The sequence below is a fragment of the Osmerus eperlanus genome, chromosome 27 (assembly GCF_963692335.1).
Source record: "Osmerus eperlanus chromosome 27, fOsmEpe2.1, whole genome shotgun sequence".
Lineage (NCBI taxonomy): Eukaryota > Metazoa > Chordata > Actinopteri > Osmeriformes > Osmeridae > Osmerus > Osmerus eperlanus.
The window spans coordinates 3,195,498-3,218,657 of record NC_085044.1 but is presented as its reverse complement, the minus strand read 5'-3'; the positions used below and the strand labels follow the sequence as shown (position 1 = coordinate 3,218,657).

The 23,160-nt window shown below is 40.6% G+C and overlaps 4 protein-coding genes and 1 pseudogene across 4 annotated transcripts; 2 read left to right on the top strand and 3 right to left on the bottom strand.

Moving 5' to 3' along the window:
• Positions 1–2,536: 2,536 nt before the first annotated feature.
• Positions 2,537–4,921, bottom strand: LOC134013737 (GTPase IMAP family member 9-like). Its single transcript, XM_062453434.1, has 2 exons — positions 4,690–4,921; positions 2,537–4,171 (listed from the first exon to the last, which is right to left on the bottom strand). Exon 2 carries the CDS (start codon positions 4,154–4,156, stop codon positions 3,080–3,082), a length of 1,077 nt encoding a protein of 358 aa, XP_062309418.1. The 5' UTR covers positions 4,157–4,171; positions 4,690–4,921; the 3' UTR covers positions 2,537–3,079.
• On the top strand, positions 4,864–9,350 carry LOC134013711 (GTPase IMAP family member 8-like). Its single transcript, XM_062453386.1, has 3 exons — positions 4,864–5,598; positions 6,370–6,988; positions 7,149–9,350. Exons 2-3 carry the CDS (start codon positions 6,406–6,408, stop codon positions 8,207–8,209), a joined length of 1,644 nt encoding a protein of 547 aa, XP_062309370.1. The 5' UTR covers positions 4,864–5,598; positions 6,370–6,405; the 3' UTR covers positions 8,210–9,350.
• A 1,146-nt stretch (positions 9,351–10,496) lies between these two features.
• LOC134013509 (GTPase IMAP family member 9-like) lies at positions 10,497–16,023 on the bottom strand. The gene is made up of 5 exons (XM_062453014.1): positions 15,901–16,023; positions 15,202–15,328; positions 14,552–14,802; positions 10,962–11,717; positions 10,497–10,553 (listed from the first exon to the last, which is right to left on the bottom strand). The coding sequence occupies exons 1-5, from the start codon at positions 16,021–16,023 to the stop codon at positions 10,497–10,499; spliced, it is 1,314 nt and encodes a 437-aa protein (XP_062308998.1).
• Positions 16,024–16,538: 515 nt separating this feature from the next.
• Positions 16,539–19,802, top strand: LOC134013508 (GTPase IMAP family member 4-like; annotated as a pseudogene).
• A 327-nt stretch (positions 19,803–20,129) lies between these two features.
• Positions 20,130–22,912, bottom strand: LOC134013743 (GTPase IMAP family member 4-like). Its single transcript, XM_062453442.1, has 2 exons — positions 22,456–22,912; positions 20,130–22,130 (listed from the first exon to the last, which is right to left on the bottom strand). Exon 2 carries the CDS (start codon positions 22,113–22,115, stop codon positions 21,105–21,107), a length of 1,011 nt encoding a protein of 336 aa, XP_062309426.1. The 5' UTR covers positions 22,116–22,130; positions 22,456–22,912; the 3' UTR covers positions 20,130–21,104.
• Between the last annotated feature and the right edge of the window lie 248 nt (positions 22,913–23,160).

The window sequence follows — 23,160 nt, the reverse complement described above, 5'->3', positions numbered from 1 at the left end:
TTGTGAGGATACTGACACATTATTTGAAATAAAGTTAACATTTCCTGTTAGGTCTTGTAATTGTAAATATAGAGCTTCCTGGAACTGCTCAGTTCTGGCCATCAAAACAAACTCAGGTTAAACTAGTTTTGGAGTTGATCATCTGATTTTATGATGTTGTGTGGGTCGTGGACTTTGGGGCACAAAGTGAAAAATGTTTGCATGTACATGTTCTTGAATAAAAGGTAATAAATAAAGACTACATACATAAGTGACTATTAATCTAATTCATAATAATCACTGTATTTAATGTCAATAGATAAAGTACTTTTGCAGCTTTCCTCCATGTGTACGTAAGCACAGTCATGCTCTAACATCATGCCACTAAACAACATATCCAGCCAAACAATGTATTGTGCCAAGACACCAGGAAATGACTTTAAAAATCCTAACATGGAATGTCCCTCGAGGGCCGACCAGTCACGCTATGTACACCTGGGTACAGACGTGGGCTCCTTGTCATTCAAGATGGCATACACAAAGTCTGATCAGATGAACCAAATTTGATTACCTGGCTGACAGGCATTCTACACCAGACCTTTAAACAAAATACAATGGCACAACATCACATTTGTCCAAAGTGAGTCATTTCATTCATGTTTTATAGTATATTACAGTAGAACCCTTACTCGAGTTAGGGTTCTGACACGTGTCTCAACCAGTGTAGAGAGCCCAGGACTGTTGAAATATGTTCTCTCTTCTTTTCTCCAGTCAATAGTCTAGCAGCAGCATTTAGAGACAAGCTGGAGACTTGACAGTAGAGACTGTGAACTTTGCAATAGTTGTTGTTGCTCTTCCCCTTGTCACTCTCTCTTTTCCCCCTCCCTCTCTCACCCCTCTCTCCCTCTCCCAGGTGTGCAGCGTTCTGTCGGCGGTGTGCAGGAAGGAGGGTCTGACCCTGCCTCCAGAGCTGGCCCAGCAGATCAGTGAGAAGTCCGGACGGAACCTCCGCAAAGCCCTGCTGATGTGTGAGGCCTGCAGGGTGCAGCAGTGAGTCACACAACCACCATAGGGACACTATGCCTGTTGTGTGCGTGTGTGTGTGTTTGTGTGTGTGCATGTGTGTGTGCTGGAGACTGTGTATCCAGTGGGGCTCAAGGTGTGAGGTCATCACGGTGTGTTTCCTGCCAGGGCCTGGTGAGGGAGCTGTTGAGTAACTGTGACGGCCAGCTGAAGACTGAGGTGGCCCACATGGCGGCCTACTATGAACACAGACTGCAGCTGGGCAGCAAGGCCATCTACCTCCAAAATGCTTGACTATTTCCATTATGTGGATACTGACATTCTTTGAAATAAAGTTAACATTTCCTGTTAGGTCTTGTAATTTACATTTAGTCATTTAGCAGATGCTCTGATCCAGAGCGACTTACAGTAAGTACAGGGACATTCCCCCGAGGCAAGTAGGGTGAAGTGCCTTGCCCAAGGACACAACGTAATTTGGGGAATGACAGAATCGAACCGGCAACCTTCTGATTGATAGCCCGATTCCCTAACCGCTCAGCCATCTGACCCCCCTCTATTAATTGTAAATAGAGAGCTTACTGCAACCGCTCAGTTCTGGCCATCAACACAAACTAGTTTTGGAGTTGATAATCTGATCATTTGATGTTGTGTGGGTGGTGGACTTTGGGGCACAAAGTGAAAGAAAAATATTAACATGTCCCACAGGTTTTTCCAGACAGAAATAAAACTACTTGCGTCAGAAAACCATTGTCATGTAGTACACTCTTGTGAAACAAAATTCCAGACAGCAAAGACAAGAGATAAAATAGTTCTTAGATTCATAACATAACACCCACAAGACACATTTCACTGACAGTACAAACTGTCTTGGCGTAGCCTACATGGTTCTGCTCACACCGGCTCTCTGCCAATAACCCACCTGAGACACTGTCTCGACATCCATAGACGAGAGCTGCGATATACATTCTACCTAGATAGGCCCGAATCTTTAAGTTACACATCCCGTGCAGTGCCCGTGATGCAGCCAGTGATTGATTGGAATTATAGATTATAGACTGCAGTGTGCATGCCGGTGATGGGTATCGCTTTTTTGTTAGCTAGCCAGAAATTCATCCATAAAGAAAACCCTAGGAAATAAACAGATTCAGTGTTATGTCAGCAATCAGCACTGCTCCCCTGGCCGTATTGCAAAAGCGATACAAATTCAATTAGAGCTTTACAGCTTCTAATTGACAGCATGTACACAAAAATAACATAGCCTACTTGTGATTTGCCGAATGAAACGTTGTCCAGCAAGTAAGTCCTCATTTGATGATGTCTAAACACATGGAAATCAAATCACCAATGTTTTAGGCTAAAACATAGAGTTTGGGTAGTCTACACAGCAAGAATTGTCGCTAATAACCTACTAAAAGAAAAATCTGAAATGAAAACCATATTGCCGTGGCAATCATTGCTGAGTACACTTGTCTTTAATGAGTTTGTCATGAAAAGCAATAATGCACAAAGACAATTTAATTTTCACAAACCACTCATCAGAGCAATACACAGCATTTCAACTTCAGTGTGGTGTGAGTTGTTCCAGCACTTAGAAGTTTTTGCAGGCTGGATGTCTGCACACGTCCTTGGGTTGATAAATCTGCTTCTTAATCGGCCTTGCTGGATAAAACCTATTATCATTACAATCGTGAAAATGATCACTAAAATAATTATAGGCATTAGAAATTAAAAGGATTAATTAGGTCTACAATACATACACAATTGCAACCTTGATGAAAATGTTAGTTATCATTTTATATTGGTCCATTTAGGGACCAATATAAAATGGATAATGTATGTCTGATGTTAAGTATAATTTAACATTAACTACAAATATCAGATCCAAATCTGCGAGTTTTCTGATTCTACAGCTATATGCGTTATCGTACAAGTTGGCGACTGGTTAGAGTTGCAAAGTATCATGTCTACAGCTACAGCACCTAAAAAAAGGTGAGGCCTATCTGGGTGAAAAATGTACATGTCAAAAATGTACATTTAGATACATAAATACAGATTACTAATTTAATGTGTTCTTTTTTCAACATAACATAACTCCAACTGCTCCTAACAGTCCAGCTATTGCACCTATTGGAGCAGCTCCTCCTATGGCAAGTGTGTTTCCTAACCATAACCCTAACCCTCCACCAAACCCTGAGGCTGTGGTGATACCCATCACTGTTATAGGTAATGTATGCATTTTATTCCCAAGAGGAAGCCGATATTGCCGTACCAACCTTATTAAAATGGTCTGTATGGTCCAGTATGATACACTCCCAACTCCTTCAGCTAAAAGTGCTATTAGGCTGCCTGTCATGAACATGGTTAAGTTGAAAGGGCCTTGTTTTCTGACTGAAACCCCTCCCATTGCAAATACAACAAGCACACTTAACATGTATACATGTTTTGGTTTCAGCTGTAAAATGGTTAACTTCCTTCTCCACCACGGTAGTTTGGAGTTTTCCTTCCTGTGTATCTCCTTTCGCAGCATCTCTATCTCTTCCTCTGCCTTTCTTTCTGCCTCATCAAGCATCTCCACTGTGTAGTAGCTCCCTTCATTCTCTGTCACCATTATGCTGATCTTCTCCAGCAGCTCAGTTACTTGCTGCCTGTTTGCTCTGTCTTTATTATTAAATATGGGACATCGCTCACCATTTGGGCCTAATAAGACTATATTGTCCTCTGCAAATTCCTCCAGGTTTGCACCATTCAGTTTATCTGCATGAGTGAACACAATAGTGGTGTACTTATCGGCAACCTCCCCAAATCGTTTCTGAATCACTTTCACTACATCTGCCTCTTGCTCTGTGAATGTTTCCAGCTTCAGAACATAAACAAAGGCATGAGGCCCTGAGCCACACAGAGTAATACTTCTCCTGATCTCTGAGTCCAAGTCCTCTGTGTGTGTTGAATAGAAGAAGTCTGGAGTGTCAACAACAGAAATGGTCTGCTCTCCAATAACAGCAGTTGCCAGCTGACATTGTTTGGTAACTGAAGAAAAGCCAGACTCAGAACGAAACACATCTCGTCCCAGAATAGTGTTTCCTGTGGCACTCTTCCCCACGCCAGTTTTACCAAGCAGTACAATCCTCAATTCAGCTGGTCCAATGCGGTACATTGTTCTTGTGCAGGTCTGTTAGCAAAAAACAAACCACTGATGTAAACAACAAATAGCTTACAGAAAATCATGTAACATACTTAAAACTAATGACATACAGTGATATAGTGTAGTCCTATTTTCACAAATGCTGTCTCAATTGACAATATTCTTGTTTTGATAGCTTCATCCGTAAGTAAATTTGTGCAGATCATATTGAAAATAATGATCACCATTATCATACTAATTCATTAGGCCTGCGATGAACCACTTTTTAGGTTAATTGTGTTGTCAGGAGGTCTCACTATAAGCTAGTTATTACGTCGTTGACCAAAATCGAACCAAAACTAACGACACCCTACTAGCGAATAAACGTTATCAACGTGGTCTACCATATTTATCTTCATTTAAACCAAATTTCGAATAGTCTACATTCTAACAGTAAACAACGCCTACACACATCAAATTACTATTGACAACACAAATACACACATTTATTCATTGCTGTCAAATTATAAATCGGCCATCGTTTATTGGACAGACAGAAAACATACCTGACTATTGCAACGTTGTGAGTAGGAAAGTCAGCGTTCTCACTGGGCTTTTACCAACTTCAGTTTGATATTCGAGTCGTCTTGTCTGGCGTTAAAACTGGAGGCTATATACACTATGCCACACTAAGACACAAAGTCGAGGTTTACATAACGCTATAGTTCTACTAGCTGGACTCAATAGTCGAATAACTCTGCAAGTAAGGTACCTTGCAGAGTATTTTTTTGGTTTCGCTTTGCTGCCTTTCAAGACTGCCTATGACCGGAACTTGTTTCCGAGTCATCTTTGTAGGTTACATCTTTGACGAATTTGACAAACGACACTCTTGTCTACTCAGAATCCGAAGAAAAGAGCTGCATAAATTCGGCTAAAACGTTCTTGGGTGTAACAATTTCATTTGGACCTCAAGTTACCTCAGTTCCACACCACAGCGTTTGCCATTTTAACCTTAACTTCTTAGCAGTTCGGTTTGGACGTGAAAACGGAACCTGTAGAAAACAGGTACGTTATTTTATTAACTTTGACGTGAAAGAGGGGAAACGTTTTGTAGGTTTTGGGATTTGTAACACCACATCAGTAGCTGGACTCAATAGTCGAATAACTCTGCAAGTAAGGTACCTTGCAGAGTATTTTTTTGGTTTCGCTTTGCTGCCTTTCAAGACTGCCTATGACCGGAACTTGTTTCCGAGTCATCTTTGTAGGTTACATCTTTGACGAATTTGACAAACGACACTCTTGTCTACTCAGAATCCGAAGAAAAGAGCTGCATAAATTCGGCTAAAACGTTCTTGGGTGTAACAATTTCATTTGGACCTCAAGTTACCTCAGTTCCACACCACAGCGTTTGCCATTTTAACCTTAACTTCTTAGCAGTTCGGTTTGGACGTGAAAACGGAACCTGTAGAAAACAGGTACGTTATTTTATTAACTTTGACGTGAAAGAGGGGAAACGTTTTGTAGGTTTTGGGATTTGTAACACCACATCAGTAAAAAATAATTTTACTAAGTAGTTTAAATTACGATTTTACGCATGGATTTGAACAGAGACTGTTGGGAACTAGAGGGTAGCCTTCAATTTCTGGGATTTCTTTTTTAATCACCTCCACACCTATTAATTATTGTGTATGTAGTGCAAAAATAGTTAGGGTGGAATAATAATATTAAATCATAATAATAAATACACCAATTACCCAACCCAAGCACCAATTAAACGTCTTGCATTTATAGTTATTTGTTTGCTGCGACTAAAGTTAGGGGTAACATTATTATTTGTCAATTTTATGCTGCACTGTTCAGGTGCACCAGAGCTTTCCAAAGTATATGAGTGTGAATTTCACAGTAGGCCTATATGCTGATGAATTTAAACCATCTTTGGTTTCCTAAGCCCCCCCCAAATTTGATTTTCAAACAGTCATTTTCACCACATCAAACCAAATGTTTACAAACGATTAAGCACACTTTTGTATAATGTGTTGCGTATTTCTGTGAGCCATGGATCATACAGAACATATTCTCATTTACATATAACTTCAGACTGACTTTCAAATTTGAAGGCTACTTTTAGCTTATTAGCTCAGTGGCTTATATCCCTGCCAAAACAGTGTCACTAAACAGTGACATTTAATGTAACTATTCAGAAATCTTGATTTAGTGAAAGTAACATCTCTCATGTTGTTTGCCAGGTGTCCTGTACCTGTGTTCAGTCTGTGAGTGTGAAAATGGTTCAAGATATTCAAGATTCAGACCAACACTCAGACCAACACTTTGTGTTGCTCGGCAAGGTCGGAGCTGGAAAGAGTGCTTCAGGAAACACTATTCTTGGGCACAAAGGTTTCATATCGAGAAAATCGGCTAAAGGTGTGACACGAGCATGTGCAACAGTAACCGTTAACTACAGAGGACTAAATGTTGTGGTGCATGACACCCCTGGATTCTGTGACCCAGATCTTTCTGATGAAGAAATTGAGCAGAAAATACGCCAGGAGATCCTCCAGCAGCCTTCACATACACACCAGGTGTTCCTTCTGGTGTTGAAAATCGACAGGTTTACTCCAGAGGAGCAGAATACTGTCATAAGAATTGAAGGTCTACTCGGTGAGGAGCGTCTGAAACGAACATGGATCCTGTTTACTAGAGGGGATGAACTGGAAGACCAAACAATAGACGATTACATTTCTGAGTCTGAAGACCTCAAAAAAGTTATGGTAAAATACAAGAGAAGATACCATGTGTTCAACAACAAGAGTTGCCACGAAAACCAGGTTAAATCACTGCTGGAAAAAGTTAGGCCTTCCTATTCTGGTAAGAGTTTTATTACACTTTTTTTGTTACTTAAACTTTTTATGTTAAAAGTTTAACAATCAATGATGTAGTCTGATGTATCTTCCATGTGATCACTGTGTTGTGCAGAAATATTAGCATACTTGCTTTAATGTTTACGATTTGTGTTTTTTCCTTGTAGGACCACCCCTCATTCCTGATGATAACCTTCCAGAGAGGAGGCTGATTCTGCTTGGCAAGTCTGGTGCGGGAAAGAGTGCAACAGGAAACACCATCCTCGGTGGAGAGTATTTCAAATCTGAGATGAGTATGTCTGCTGTAACACAGACAACTCAAGTTGAGCGGGCTGCAGTAAATAGAAAAGATGTCTGTGTGGTTGACGCCCCAGGACTGTTTGACACAAGTCTCTCTGTGGAAGAAATGACTGAAGCCATTTGCAGGAGTGTCTATGAGTGTGCCCCAGGGCCTCATGCCATTCTCATAGTCATGCCAGTCAATAACCGATTCACAGAGCAGGAGAAACACATGATTGAAATCTATCAAGCACTGTTTGGACCAGGTCTGGCAGACCATGCCATCATCCTCTTCACCCACGGAGACCTGCTGGAGGGTAAGACTGTAGAACAACTAGTCAAAGAGAGCAAAGATTTTACTAAACTAATTGACCAGTGTGGGGGAAGGTATCAACTGTTCAACAATAAAGATGCAAGCAACAGAGTCCAAGTCAAACAGCTGATGGACAAGATAGAGAACATGATAGAGAGCAGTGGAGGGTCCTGTTATACCAGTGAGATGTTTCAGGCTGCAGTCAGGGCTGCTGAGGAGGCACAGAGGGAGGAAGAGGAGAGAGAACGTCAAGAGGCTGAGGAGAGAGAACGCAGAGAACAGGAACGAAAAGAAAGTGAGCATAGAAGAATAGTAAAAGAAACTGAAGAAAGATGCAGATCAAAATATGAAAGGGATGCTGAGGCGAGACAACGTCGAGAAACACATGAAAATAAGAGCAAAATAGAGAAAGGAAATACAGAAGTAACAAATGCAATAGCAGGAACAGTAATAACAAAAGTTGCCAAAAGAAAAGGAATTGGATTTCTATTATTTTGTGCTCTTGTGGGTGCTGTTGTGGGTGCTGTTGTGGGTGCTCTTGTGGGTGGTGGTGTTGGTTGGACTGTAGGTGGTGCTGTGGGTGGTGCTGTGGGTGGTGCTGTGGGTGGTGCTGTGGGTGGTTGGTTGTGTGGGTGATGCTGTGAGTGGAGTAAGTGCAAGGGGGAGAGGAGGGGGGTGCATGCAAATAATTAAAGCCCCACCCCCCACACACACGCACACACAGACATTAAGAGCACTGTTAAAAACTAAAAACATTTTATTGCACAAATGAATAGTCAAGTAGCCAACAAGCAAGCGTTTCTTCATAAGCAAACTAAACGGGTTAAAACAGACAACATCCTACTTTTTACATGCATTTTACAGTTTGTAACCATCAATTTTTTGTAACATTTGTAACATGTGTTCACCTTGCTACTTCAACTTCTTGGTATCGGGCTCCTAGTAACAAGTGATCTTCCCTTTTCTCTTGTCCATGATCTGTCAATGACAAGACATTGAAACGCGCTAGCCGGATGTAGTTCAGGGCCTTGCGTTCTTAACTGATCTGTTATTGTTTATGTTCCAAAAAAGGTCTATAAAGAATTTAACTAGGCCTACTCCTCTTTTATATTGACATCATTTACCTCTCTCTGTTAAAACTGTTTTTTGTTTTGTTTTGTTCTTTGAAAACAAATGATAGAACTCTGTATATGTAACGACTTTGCTCTTACTGTAAATATATATATATGTCTTGTGACAATCTTCATCAGATCATTTTCATGTATGTATTAAAATCATAAGGTCACTCGTGTGCCAAGAGAGGGTTATTCACTCAACCTTGATTTGTGTACGTAAGTGCTCAATAATTCTCTTGATTTTGTTTTGCTCTGTGTGTCTAAAACTGAAATACTTTGTGTCAAAATGTTAAACTTAATGTATATGAAGTGCATAAAACCCATAATCTAATATATGATACAATCTTTCATTGTATTGTTATGTATGTATTAAGTATGATGGGAACTATGAATAAATGTAGCATTAAGGTAACGTATAATTTTTCTTTCTGAAGACTTTCTTTTAAAGTATCAGATTCTGAATACAATATGTTAACAATGTGGGGTACATGGGGTACATAAAAAGAATTATGCTTTAAGTTTTTCTTTTCTTATTGTGTAACATCTCATCTATAATTTTGTGGGTGTTTCATCTTTTTTTCCCTCCAACATATATATCTATGCCTACCTCCTTGATTGCTCTTTAAATGGATATTGCTAGACATTAAAATATACAATATACATCTAATGTGCATGTTTTATATTTCCTTTAACTATAGATAGTCTCATATGAGATATTAGAAATGTGTCACCATATATGATCCTAATATACATATTAATACAATAATTCGAGGGTGTCAACGTAATTGTCTTTATTCCCAGTGTGAGAATATTGACTATATTGATATAAAGAAACACATGCCATTTTCCTTCAGCTTCCTGCTGTATATCGTATTAGTAAATCTGTATATTCTCATGCCACAAATCATAACTAAAACTAAGACTTGTCTGGCCTTTGCTTACATACAAGTCCTGGTAATGACACCGTTCCAAAGATTTACACAAGATTGATCTCATAATTACTATAAATCTTCACATCTTCATCTCCACATTTTCATTCATTTATCTAAGCAGCTAAATATCTCAAACAAAATACACATAACAAAAAATGAATATAATATATAATATAATTTACAGTCAGGGCGTCATTCTTGCTGCATTATGAAAATATAGGTTATACATCAAAACAATGTACAAGTAAAATGACAATGTAAAAAATACAGTACATAAAAAAAGAAACTGAACAGAAAGTTTTGGGAGTAAAGCAGTCCACGGTATCAGAGAAAGGAAGTATATGCACCTTAACCCTCGTGCTGCCTTCGGGTCACATGACCCAAAGGTTCATAACGAACCATCGTTGTGTTTACCCAATTTTACCCAATACAAAAACAAATTAAAATAATTTTCTTTTAACCTTTGCAATGTGGGGGGTCTGAGACAGCCCAACGGTTAAAAGAAAATGCTTCACTTTGTCTTTGTATGCGGTAAATCTGTCGCAATACGACGGTGGGTCACAATGACTGATGGGTCAGAATGACCCGAAGATAACACAAGGGTTAATGGCATATAAAGGCAGTGACATTTAAAGGATGAATCAAGCCGTCATAATGCAGTGCTAATGAAAAATACATTGTATAGGTTCCTGTCAATGCTAGAGAAAAATCTAACAATATTGTTCCCAGTCAACCCAAAGGTCAGTTATTTGAAACAAATCACATACATACAAATGTACATACAAATGTCATGGTCTGCTCCTTCCGCTCAATGAATTCATTTAACAAAACTCATCTACCAGAGCTCCTACCTAGGGGTCTGTAAAATACCACATCTCAAAAGTGTCCTTGGGCAGTCAGCCTGTTCCTATTGATCAGGATATACCTGGAACACTACACCCACAGAACCAAGGAATATCACATCTCTCTCACACTCTTTTCTCCAAATCTATTAAACTGATTACTGGACAATCCAACCTGTCATATTTGGAGTACTGGTTATGTTATTATTTTTGTGCTTGTGTGCTTTGGTACTCTCAGATGTTATATTTTCTTTGGTTTTCTGTTGTCCAGTGACCTACATTGTTACAGTTGTTACATACATTGTTAATTTTATTGTGGAGCCTTGTTCTGCAACTTTTTACACAAACTTGTGGCCATTTCTTGAAATGTTTGCTCTGCCTCCTCCCTTACAGCCCTTAACTTTCTATCAAAGTAACGTAAGGGCTCAATGATTCTCCTGATTTTGTTTTGCTCTATGAGTTCTAAGTCTTTAAGATGTATTTGAAACATTTTCATTGCCTGCTCAAACGCTTCCATTGTCCCCCTTACCTTCTGACTTATCTCTTGGTAGACGGGTGGAAGTTCAGCCTCTAACTCAAGTTGTTTCTTAAGATATTGACCCTTTAGCTCTTCCTCCTTCTCAACAAGCTTCTCCTCAACCTCCTGGTACATGTCATTGGTGTAGTAGCTTTGACCATTCACTTCTACCATTCGGTCAATCTTCTCTATAAGATCTAGAACCTGGTTTCTCTCATCCATCTTAGTGTTGTTAAACACATGGTACCTTCCACCACACTGCTCAACTAGGAGCTTCAGGTCTTTCTGTTCCTCATTCAAATAGTCTTCAATGCCCTCATCTAGCTCATCGCCATGAGTGAAGAGGATCATCATGTACCTGTCAGATTTATCACCAAACAATTCCCTGATTCTATGTACTGTAAGCTGCTCTTCCTTTGTGAAAGGTCCCAGGTTTATGACCAGTACAATTGCATGAGGACCTGGAGATGTCATGTTGATGCATTTACTGACCTCCATCTCTAAATATTGGTCAGATAGATCTGTATCAAATATGCCAGGTGTGTCCACTACCACCACCTGTCTACCAGCCACCACCTCAGTCTCTTTACAACACTCCTTAGTCACAGAGCAGCTTGACTTGGCATCTCTGAAGGCTTTCCTGCCCAGGATGGTGTTTCCTGAGGAGCTTTTGCCAGCACCAGTCTTCCCCACGAGTACAATCCTGGTTGTGGTGGACACTGTAAGAGCAAAGAAAAACTAACTGTAAAATATGTAAAACGTTACAGTATATGCACAGGGCTGCCAACTTCTCCAAAAACCTTGGAGTGAGATTTGGTATTTTGGGGGGCCAACCACAATAGTGGAAAGCGTATTTTTCCTCTGTACTCGGTAGGCTACTCAAGGAAAGGACACAACCGTCAGGATGCAACTGCACAACTTTTATTCTCTCCTCTCCACACATCTCATAACAACATCTAATCAGTGCGCCCCCAGCTGGCCATAGCCGGCCACTACAGAAAACACCTGGTTTACAGAAAAATCGGGTATCCTTCTCTGAAATCAGCTGACTCTTTGAGAGGCGGGGCAAACAACAGTAAAGTACTGTATAAGGGTGAAGGTCAACAACCATTTTAGTCTTTGCCTCATTCATTATTCCTGACTTGCGTGACTGCTCTACTATTCAGAAGGTATCACTTCTAAAAGACTTGACTAATTTAAAATTGTCATTTTTGCCAGTTTTTACTTGTAAATACTACATTACATGTAGGAAAAGTCCAAACACATGTAAGTGTTTTGTGTGTGATTGTTGCATAGTGATATTAGAGTTCTTTGTTAAAATGTACTGTATGCACAATACCACAGAAAGCATAAGGAATAAATGAAAAGTAAAAAGTAAAATAGCTCTGGAAAGCCAAAGGGCAAAGAATAATGTAAAGGTTTTTAACCCTTGTGTTATCTTCGGGTCATTCTGACCCATCAGTCATTGTGACCCACCGTCGTATTGCGACAACTTTACTGCATACAAAAACAAAGTGAAGCATTTTCTTTTAACCGTCGGCCTGTCTCAGACCCTCCACATTGCGAAGGTTAAAATACAATTATTTTTATTTGTTTTTTGTTTGGTAAAATTGGGTAAACACAACGATGGTTCGTTATGAACCTTTGGGTCATGTGACCCGAAGGCAGCACAAGGGTTAAATGGTGCAGTTTTTTCTTTGCCAGATACTCAAAATGTGTTCTTTATTGATGTCTTGATTTCCAAAAGTCAAAAAATCTCGATTTTATGTGAAAGTATAATGACATTTATTTTATAATGCATTTAGAGACAGTAGTTCAAAACTGTTTAATCTATACATAATATCATGATATTTTTTTCTTACATCAATGTACTGTATCTGTAGCTGTAATATAATGTCTGTCCTTAATCATACTACAATTATATTGCATTGCTACATTCTCAGGAAGAAATGAAAAGACATCTTGTGGTATGGTTGAAGATGTTGCTTTCCGAAAGAAAATACATAGGGTGTAGGAGTCCTTTGTCAACAACTAATATTCCCCATGAAAGTCTTGTAATTTATACAATTTATTTTATTTGTTTGTTAATCTTTTAATTGACTTAATTGTTGCAGTCTGTACACTTCTCTTGACATTGAAAAGAAAAAGTGTCATGCCTAAATCCTCTATTCCAGTTAATAGTCTGCTGTGCACCCCCTTTTCAGAGAATTAGATTAACTGTCGATGTTAAATGTTTATGTAAGAACTAAGCACAAAGTTTGATTTGATTGTCTGTCCACCAGGGGATTTCTATCCTGTGCTCCTTCCCTTGTTATGGTATTCCATACTGTAAAACTAAGTACATAGCTACATAGTACATAACTGTAACAGGTGCTAAAGCTGTTTGTTGTGCTTGTACTAGCTGCTCCAAGGCATGGAGTTTTCCATCCTAAATAAAACTCACTCTGGATAAGAGCGTCTGCTAAATGACTAAATGTAAAACCAAAACTGTTTTAATTGCAATGATTGATTAAATCAATGTGTGTCCTGACTGAACCATAACTCTTCTGTCCTATATATATATTTACATACTAATGTGCTTTCTGTTCTGGATCCAAATACATTGTACATTTTAGTGAGATACCATGTTAACAATATGTGCACCTGTTCAACGGGACAGATCACTAGTAATATGGGCATGTTAGCACAAATCATTTGACTTTGGATGAAAAATATATTCTAAACACATTGATATTATTGTCATATTTCAACATGACAAGTTGAAAGTAACAAAAAACGGTATTACTGTTAAAACTTTTTTGACAGTATTACCACCAATTATAACAACAAGTGGCCAATGAAATATCCAAATAAATAGTACATTATAGTGAGATACCATGTTAGCAATATGTTCACCTGTAAAACGGGACAGATCACTAGTAATATGGGCATGTTAGCACAAATCATTTGACAGTCACAGTCCAATCCACATTTATTAATAATTTACATAAGACAAACCATTACCAGAGAATAACATTTTCACCATTGTTTATGTATTTTATACCCAGTGCAGTAAGTGGGGTGTATTGTAAGTATGTATCATTGCCATGCTGTACACCCCTATTCGAGACAATTAGTGAAATGGTGTCGTAAAGGCTTGTTGACAAACTACTGTCTGACTCCTGCCTGTTTCCTTTCAAATTTGTGGACATAATTGTTTCATATGAAACATTTTTTATTTTTTTTATAGGTCTACTGGTAGATGTTATACTGTTTTGCTCTGTGCTTTTTCCTTGTGACATTTTAATAGGTGGCCTAGAGTGGACAATGGAACTTTATATGAATCCAGAGCTCTAAACTCTGAGAAGGTAAGTTTGTATATGAACAAGTACACTGTTCATGGAGAAGGGTTAGCAAAGTGGGCTCTGTAAGCACTTATAAGGGGCAAAACACATATCTACAGCATATATCTATAACATATAACAGTACAATAAACAATCCTCATCCAATCCTAAGTGTTAATAATAGGGTTTGTGTCTCTTGGCTGCGTAGTAGATAATGAGCCCCAGTGTGAGCAGGACTCCAGAGCCCACCAGAGAGAGGAAGCCCACCACGGGCCTCTTGGTGAGGACTTGGCAGCCCAGGCAGGGTGGGGGCTGGCTGGGGCACTGCTGGGCCGGGGCCCCCTCCTCTGGGAAGCCGTGGTGCTGGATGATGTTGCGGTAGTGGGACAGCGAGGCCTTGACGATGGGCTCGTCCTGGACGTGGCCATACAGGCCGAAGCCTGGGTCTCGCTGGTCGTTGAGGGCGTAGGCGAAGGCGAAGTAGCCCTTCAGGTGCTGTGCTGTTGAAGTGTAGAGAAATATTGCCATCTAGTGGACTTTTAACATACAGGGAATTTAAAGTGTATGCGTGGTTGTGTCCAAGTGCGTGTGTCCGCATGTGTGTGATTAGTCAGCTGACGATTACAGGAGTCAGTGAGCTTTGTCTGTCTAATCATTAATGTAGAAAAACTAGCAAGAGTGACCAGAATAGCAGAGGGGTAGAGCAGGTTTATGCAACAGGTGGGTGAAGATGGGGATCAAACCACAAACCTGTTGCATTGGAACTCACAAATATACCGCAAGAAATTACTCTCAAATCACAGGTGTTATAATATAACTGTTTTATACTCAGAACACAAGCATAATGACATTCAGTTCCAGTCTGTGTTCAGAGTGTGCAGCAGCTCTTAGAGCTCCACCTTTCAGGGCTTTGTTGATGTAGTTGTAGAGGTAGTAGACTCTCAGACTGTCCTTGAAACGCGCCGGGTCTTCTAGGATGCCGTTGGCCATCACGTAGACGGGCATGCCGCTGTAGTGCTCCTGCACCTGGACTCAGGAAGGGGGAGGAGTTATCTACACGTTCCTTCATCTGTCTGTCTGTACATCAGTCAATCAATGCTTTCTCTCAATTCATTCATTCACTTGTATGTTTTTTTCCCTTTCTTTAACACTATGACTACTTTTTTGTTTCCGTTTTCCTCTCTCTTTCTTTCTCCCCCCCCCCCTCTCTCTCTCTCTCTCTCTCTCTCTCTAGGTTGTTGGAGGTGCGGGCGAGGCTCTATGAACTCCTGACTTACTGCATCCCTCCAGACATAATAATGAAGGTATAAACAATTCAACAATGGTGTGTGTGTGTGTGTCAGCATGTGTGTGCAGTGTACCAGAGTGGGGCTCAAGGTGTGAGGTCATTGTGCTGGAAATCTGAATATCAACGACTAAAATCTTTTATCTTTGTACAGTTTTATTAAGAAAGGAAATGAGCATACAAGCAGTATTCTTCCATGACCTCCTCACTGTGTTTCCTGCCAGGGCCTGGTGAGGGTGAGATGCTGTTATTCATTTTAACCCTAGATTATTTCTCTCTCTGTGGTCTTACTGACGGAGGTGGACCGCCTCACCAAGGACTCCCAGCATGCACTGCGTCGTACGATGGAAAAGTACATGTCGATGTGCCGCCTCATTCTCTGCTGTAACTCCACCTCCATGGTCATCGGGCCAATCAGGAGCCGTTGTCTGGCCATACGGGTTCCCCTGCCCAGCACAGAGGAGGTGAGGAGGGAGTCCTCTCCCTTCTCCCCCCTCCCTCTTTCTCCTCCCATCTGCCACCCACTAAAGTGAGGGGTCAAATGATTGGAAAGCTCTGGTGCACTTGAACAGTGCAGCATAAAATGGACAAATAATGTGTTGATAAATTTAAACCATCTTTGGTTTCCTGAGCCCCCCCAAATGTCATTTTCGCCACATCAAACCAAATGTTTGGAAATGATTAAGCAAACTTTTGTATAATGTGTTGTGTATTTCTGTGAGCCATGGATCATACAGAGCATATTCTCATTTACATATAACTTCAGACTGACTTTCAAATATGTAGGCTACTATTAGCTTATTAGCTCAGTGGCTTATATCCCTGCCAAAACAGTGTCACTAAACAGTGACATTTAATGTAACTATTCAGAAATCTTTTTTTAGTGAAAGTAACATCTCTCATGTTGTTTGCCAGGTGTCCTGTACCTGTGTTCAGTCTGTGAGTGTGAAAATGGTTCAAGATATTCAAGATTCAGACCAACACTCAGACCAACACTTCGTATTGCTCGGCAAGCTTGGAGCTGGAAAGAGTGCTTCAGGAAACACTATTCTTGGGCGCAAAGGTTTCATATTGAAAAAATCGCCTGGAGGTGTGACACGATGTGCAACACAAACCGTTAACTACGGAGGACTAAATGTTGTGGTGCATGACACCCCTGGATTCTGTGACCCAGATCTTTCTGATGAAGAAATTGAGCAGAAAATAAGTCAGGAGATCCTCAACCAGCCTTCACCTGGCATTCCTTCTGGTGTTGAAAATCGTCTGGTTTAGCGCAAAGGAGCAGAATACTGTCAGAAGAATTGAACGTCTACTCCGTGAGGAGCGTCTGAAACGAACATGGATCCTGTTTACTGGAGGTGATGAACTGGAAGATCAAACAATAGAAGATCACATTTCTGACTCTCAAAAACTCAAAGAAGTGATGGTAAAATACAAGAGAAGATACCATGTGTTCAACAACAAGAGTGGCCACGAAAACCAGGTTAAATCACTGCTGGAAAAAGTTAGTAAAAAAAAAAAATGTTACTTAAACTTTTCATGTTAATAGTTTAACAATCAATGATGTAGTCTGATGTATCTTCCATGTGATCACTGTGTTGTGCAGAAATATTAGCATACTTGCTTTAATGTTTACGATTTGTGTTTTTTCCTTGTAGGACCACCCCTCATTCCTGATGATAACCTTCCAGAGAGGAGGCTGATTCTGCTTGGCAAGTCTGGTGCGGGAAAGAGTGCAACAGGAAACACCATCCTCGGTGGAGAGTATTTCAAATCTAAGATGGGTATGTCTGCTGTAACACAGACAACTCAAGTTGAGCGGGCTGCAGTAAACGGAAAAGATGTCTGTGTGGTTGACGCCCCAGGACTGTTTGACAGAAGTCTCTCTGAGGAAGAAATGACTGAAGCCATTTGCAGGAGCTTCTATGAGTGTGCCCCAGGGCCTCATGCCTTTGTCATAGTCATGCCAGTCAATAACTGATTCACAGAGCAGGAGAAACACATTATTGATATTTATCAAGCACTGTTTGGACCACGTCTGGCAGACCATGCCATCATCCTCTTCACCCACGGAGACCTGCTGGAGGGTAAGACTGTAGAACAACTAGTCAAAGAGAGCAAAGATTTGACTAAACTAATTGACCAGTGTGGGGGAAGGTATCAACTCTTCAACAATAAAGATGCAAGCAACAGAGTCCAAGTCAAACAGCTGAGGGACAAGATAGAGAACATGATAGAGAGCAGTGGAGGGTCCTGCTATACCAGTGAGATGTTTCAGGCTGCAGCCAGGGCTGCTGAGGAGGCACAGAGGGAGGAAGAGGAGAGAGAACGTCAAGAGGCTGAGGAGAGAGAACGTAGAGAACAGGAACGAAAAGAAAGTGAGCATAGAAGAATAGTAAAAGAAACTGAAGAAAGATGCAGATCAAAATGTGAAAGGGCTGCTAAGGAGAGAGCAGGTCGAGAAAAACAGGAAAATAAGAGCAAAACAGAGAAAGCAAATGGAAAAGCTGACAAAAGTATAAAAGAAATTGGATTTCAAAAATGTCTTTGTGCTATTGTGGGTGCTGCTGTGGGTGCTGTTGTCGGTGCTATTGTGGGTGCTGCTGTGGGTGCTGTTGTGGGTGGTCCTGGAGGTGCTGTGGTTGGTGCTGCAGTTGGTGTTGCGGTTGGTGCTGCGGGTGGTGCTGTGGGTGTTTTTTTGGGTGCTTTGGCTGGTGTGGATGGTGGTGTGGGTGATGCTGTAGGTTGTGGTGTGGGTTATGGTGTGGGTAGTGTGGGTGGTGCTGTGGGTGGTGTTGTGGGTGGTGCTGTGGGTGGTGCTGTGGGTGGTTGGTTGTGTGGGTGATGCTGTGAGTGGAGTTAGTGCAAGGGGGAGAGGAGGGGGGTGCATGCAAATAGTTAAGGTCCCACCCCCCACACACACACACGCACACACACAGAGACATTAAGAGCGCTGTTAAAAACTGTAACTGTTAATTAACAAAAACATGAAGCATACATTGTGAAAAGCAAATAAGTGCCAATGGGTAGGACCAGAAGAGCATGTAGTTAAACAAATTACAATTAAACAACAAGATCCTCGAAAGTGCTAGAGTGTACCTGGAGGAAGGTCAAGCAACAATAATATAATTCACAGCGAGTGCAAGTAGTTACAGTTACAACTAACCAACAAATGTCATTGTGTTCCTGGAGGAAATAAAACAACATAACATCTGATCCAACAAATCTTTCCTAAGTACTGTTGTACTCCAGGAACAAGTGTGTCTTTAGCCTTCTCTTGAAGGTGGAGAGTCAGTATCTCTGATGGAGGTGGTGAGATGATTCCACCATTGGGGGGCCAGACAGGAGAAGAGCTTGTGTTGGGACCGGGCGCTCTTGAGAGGTGGGACCACCAGACGGTTGTCAGAAGAAGACCATAGGTGGCGGGTGGGGGTGTAAGGAGAGACTGGATGTAGTCAGGTGCAGTCCCGTTTACCACTCGGAAGGTCAGTACCAGGGTCTTGAATCTGATGCGGGCCGTGATGGGTGGCCAGTGGAGGGAGATGAGGAGCAGGGTAACATGGGAGCGTCTGGGTAAGTTGAAGATCAGGCGGGCTGCTGTGTTTTGAATCCTCTGCAGAGGGCGGGTTGTGACCCTACACCCCAAGGTTACTGTGTATTGAAGAGGTCTGTTCTCAACAACTGATAAGTTAATAATAATTAAAGATAATGATTACTTTATTACTTTTTGGAATGCTCTGAATATAATATCCAATGTTTGATCTATATCCTGCTATATTAAGATCATGAGAACATAACCCTTGGTCATGTCCAGGAGAGAAATATGTCATGTACTTATGAGTTATGTCGCTTGTATCATTGATAAACTGACCTTTTGCTATTTGCTTATACCTGCATAGCCATAAGTTAGTTCTTTGTAAGGTGCGACTAGGAAATGCCTGTGACTAGTAGGTCAGAGGTCACAATATTACCAAAGTGTATAATGACATGCAACTTTGAACGAGGACAATAGGAGGAGCGTCAAGGCCATTTCTAGGAGCCCTGTCTGAAGACCTAACCAAAAGCTATCTAGACCAGCATGCAGCGTCCTCTTTCTGTGCTTGCAAAGGCTATGTTGGTTATCACCCCCTGATGTTTCTTGTGAGAGTAAAACCCTCCATATTGTGATAATATTTAACTGCCCTTTATTCCTGTATTCTTTGTCCAGTCTTCTGAGATGCTCAACTTGTGTATCAGACACCTGCACTTTATCTACTTTATAATAAATACGTTGATTTTGTCTTGAACTTGTACTTGGCGATTCACTTCATAGACTCGGTACTTTCACAGCAATTGGGTAATATCTAATACATCTTCAGTATTAACCCTGTAAGTTTGTCTGCAGTTGTGAATTTAATGGTTTATAGAATCATGTGTGAAAGCTTAATATTATGATTAATATCAATAAGATAGTGACAAATAACATTTTGTATCATGTTATAACAGTCTGTTTTATTCTCATTTTCTCAACTATGATTTCATTTATGAAAGGATTGTTTGTGGATGTGTAGCTTTCTATTCAGGCAGCAATAGTAACAGTAGGGAAGAGGGCAAAGATAGATCATAAGACATGACAAAATGGCTTCAGGCGTGTGTGTGCTTGTGGGTGTGTCTTCTACCAAGACATGGTGAGATAACTGTTGAGAAGCTGTCACATGAGCTGACACCCATGTAGGGGATGTGGTCTGTACGCAAACATGCACCTTAACTCTTGTTGGTGACCGGTAATAGAGGTTCTAATAGATTTGTCATTAAAAAAAAAAGTAAAATGAGAAAGATCACAGGAGTGATCTCCCCAGTGAAAAGGAACACATTCTTCTACATATGTACAATATATCATATTATTGTGTGGCCTGTACTTTTGGGTTGTTTATCACTGAAGGGGTTGGGAATGCCTTTCACTAAGTATGTTAAATGGACAAACTGAGTCTTAAAACCAGGTTCACAACTTTTTTGTCAAGCCTCAATGCTGTCCTCAGGTATAAAACCGTCAGGTTTTCTTCAAATTCTAAGTTCAAAAACTGGTCAGGAATCTCAGCAGAGTTTGATGCAGAAAGTTTATTGAGTCTTCACAAAATCGAAATCCCCAGTTTGGAACCCCGGGTATCGAACTAAAGATCTGCTCTTTGTGTTCTATCTTTTATACTCTTGATCTGCTGAGTTAGTGATACTTAGGATCTCAAGGTCAGCCTGCAGCTGGTAGACTTGACTGGCGCTTCCTAATCATTCCTGTCCCTTGGAGTTTTCCCTTCTTTTCTTCTATACCGGCGTAAATCAGTAAAGGTTTTAGCATCATTGTTTTTGGGTATTTTTAAGATGGAATTTTAGAGACATGTACACTCACTTCATTTTAAGGCATATGTTCTAACATCCAAATACTTCACAACCTTCCCCGGGGCCCATTATTAAATCACTAGCCATACATTGTCAATCTTAATATGGATGACAAGATTGTCTGATTGCTGTCCAGAACATTGTTTATGTATAGTTGTGGATTAGCAACAACACACAACTTATAACCACAACAGCAAAGATAAAAGCAAGAACCCATACCCAATTGGATCTGCATACTTTAGAGACTTCATTTCTGTCTAATGCCCTACTAGTAACAAGTCTTGTTGTTTCTTTGTTCTCCGTATTTATCCTTTCAATATTCGTATTTCCCATCTCTTTAGGTACACTCAGAATGCTACCCTCCTGTTTCATTCGTTTCAAAATCTCTTCCCTATTCTTTTCTTTAGCCATCTGTCTTTGACGTTTCTCTTTCAACTCTTTGAATACACGCACCTCTGTCTCTATCACTATCCTCTCTAACTCCCTCTGCTCCTCCTCCCTCTTCCTCTCTTCCTTCCTGTGTATCTCCTCTCGCAGCATCTCTATCTCTTCCTCTGCCTTTCTTTCTGCCTCATCAAGCATCTCCATTGTGTAGTAGCTACCTTCATTCTCTGTCACCATTATGCTGATCTTCTCCAGCAGCTCAGGTACCTGCTGCCTGTTTGCTCTGTCTTTATTATTAAATATGGGATATCTCCCACCATTTGGGTCTAATAAGAGTGGATTGTCCTCCAGGTTTGCACCATTCAGTGTATCTGCATGAGTGAACACAATAGTGGTGTACTTATCTGCAGCCTCCCCAAATCGTTTCTGAATCACTTTCACTACATCTGCCTCTTGCTCTGTGAATGTTTCCAGCTTCAGAACATAAACAAAGGCATGAGGCCCTGAGCCACACAGAGTAATACTTCTCCTGATCTCTGAGTCCAAGTCCTCTGTGTGTGTTGAATAGAAGAAGTCTGGAGTGTCAACAACAGAAATGGTCTGCTCTCCAATAACAGCAGTTGCCAGCTGACATTGTGTGGTAACTGAAGAAAAGCCTAAATCAGAATGAAACACATCTCGTCCCAGAATGGTGTTTCCTGTGGCACTCTTCCCCACGCCAGTTTTACCAAGCAGTACAATCCTCAATTCAGCGGGTCCAATGCTGTTCATTGTTCTTGTGCAGGTCTGTTAGCAAAAAACAAAAACCACTGATGTAAACAACAAATAGCTTACAGAAAAGCATGTAACATACTTAAAACTTATGACATACAGTGATATGTAACGTTAGTCCTATTTTCACAAATGCTGTCTCAATCACCAATATTCTTGTTTTGATTAGCTTTATCCGTTAAGTAAATGTGTGCAAATCATAGCATATCTAATTAAATAGCAAACTACTTTGACACAACAATATAGCCTACTGTTCTATTATACGCCAGCAAATCAAATTATATCCGTCAACAGAAGTACCCATATTTATTAACTGCTATAAAATGATCTGAAAACCTACCTGACTGCGCAACGTTGTAGTTTGTTTTCTTCTGAAGTAAAGTCAACGTTCTCACTCTATGGCAATTCCTAACAGTTTTGACCTTCTTGTTGTATCAAAATTAACGCCACACACAAAGTCTAAGTAGCCTATGTTACCGAACGTATTAGCTCAGGTAGACGAGAAAAAAGGCGCGTCTTGTTGCTGAGGAGTCGTTTGGTTTCGCTTTTGGGATACGACTGCCGTTCGTGAGACACTGCTTGTAGACTAGGCGTATATACTGTAGGCTACTGCATGCAGTATGCACGTACGTCAATTTTTTTTTCTTTTTAAACAAAATGGAGTTAGATTAACTAAAGTTCTGGAGGAAGATAGCGCACCAAGACTCCTCCTTCACTCCAATCAACTAATACGCATCAGACCAGTGAAAGCACGGAGGAATGCAACTGAACTCCCCGTTTTCAATTCCGAGTTCTGGATAAAGTCTCTTCCGTTTCTCAGGTCCTCGTGATAGTATATTAATGTCACCCTCCCACTCTTCTCTTTCTTGTCTGCTTCTCGCTGTCATCCAAGGGCGTAGGTTTGCATAGGGACCATGGGGACTAGTCACACCCAAAGTTTGGGAAAGACACAATCGTTCCCACCAATATTTTGTTAATTTTCGAAAGAAATATCTATTTGCAAAACTCATTCGTATTATTATCTATACTATGTTCGTCGCCGAGA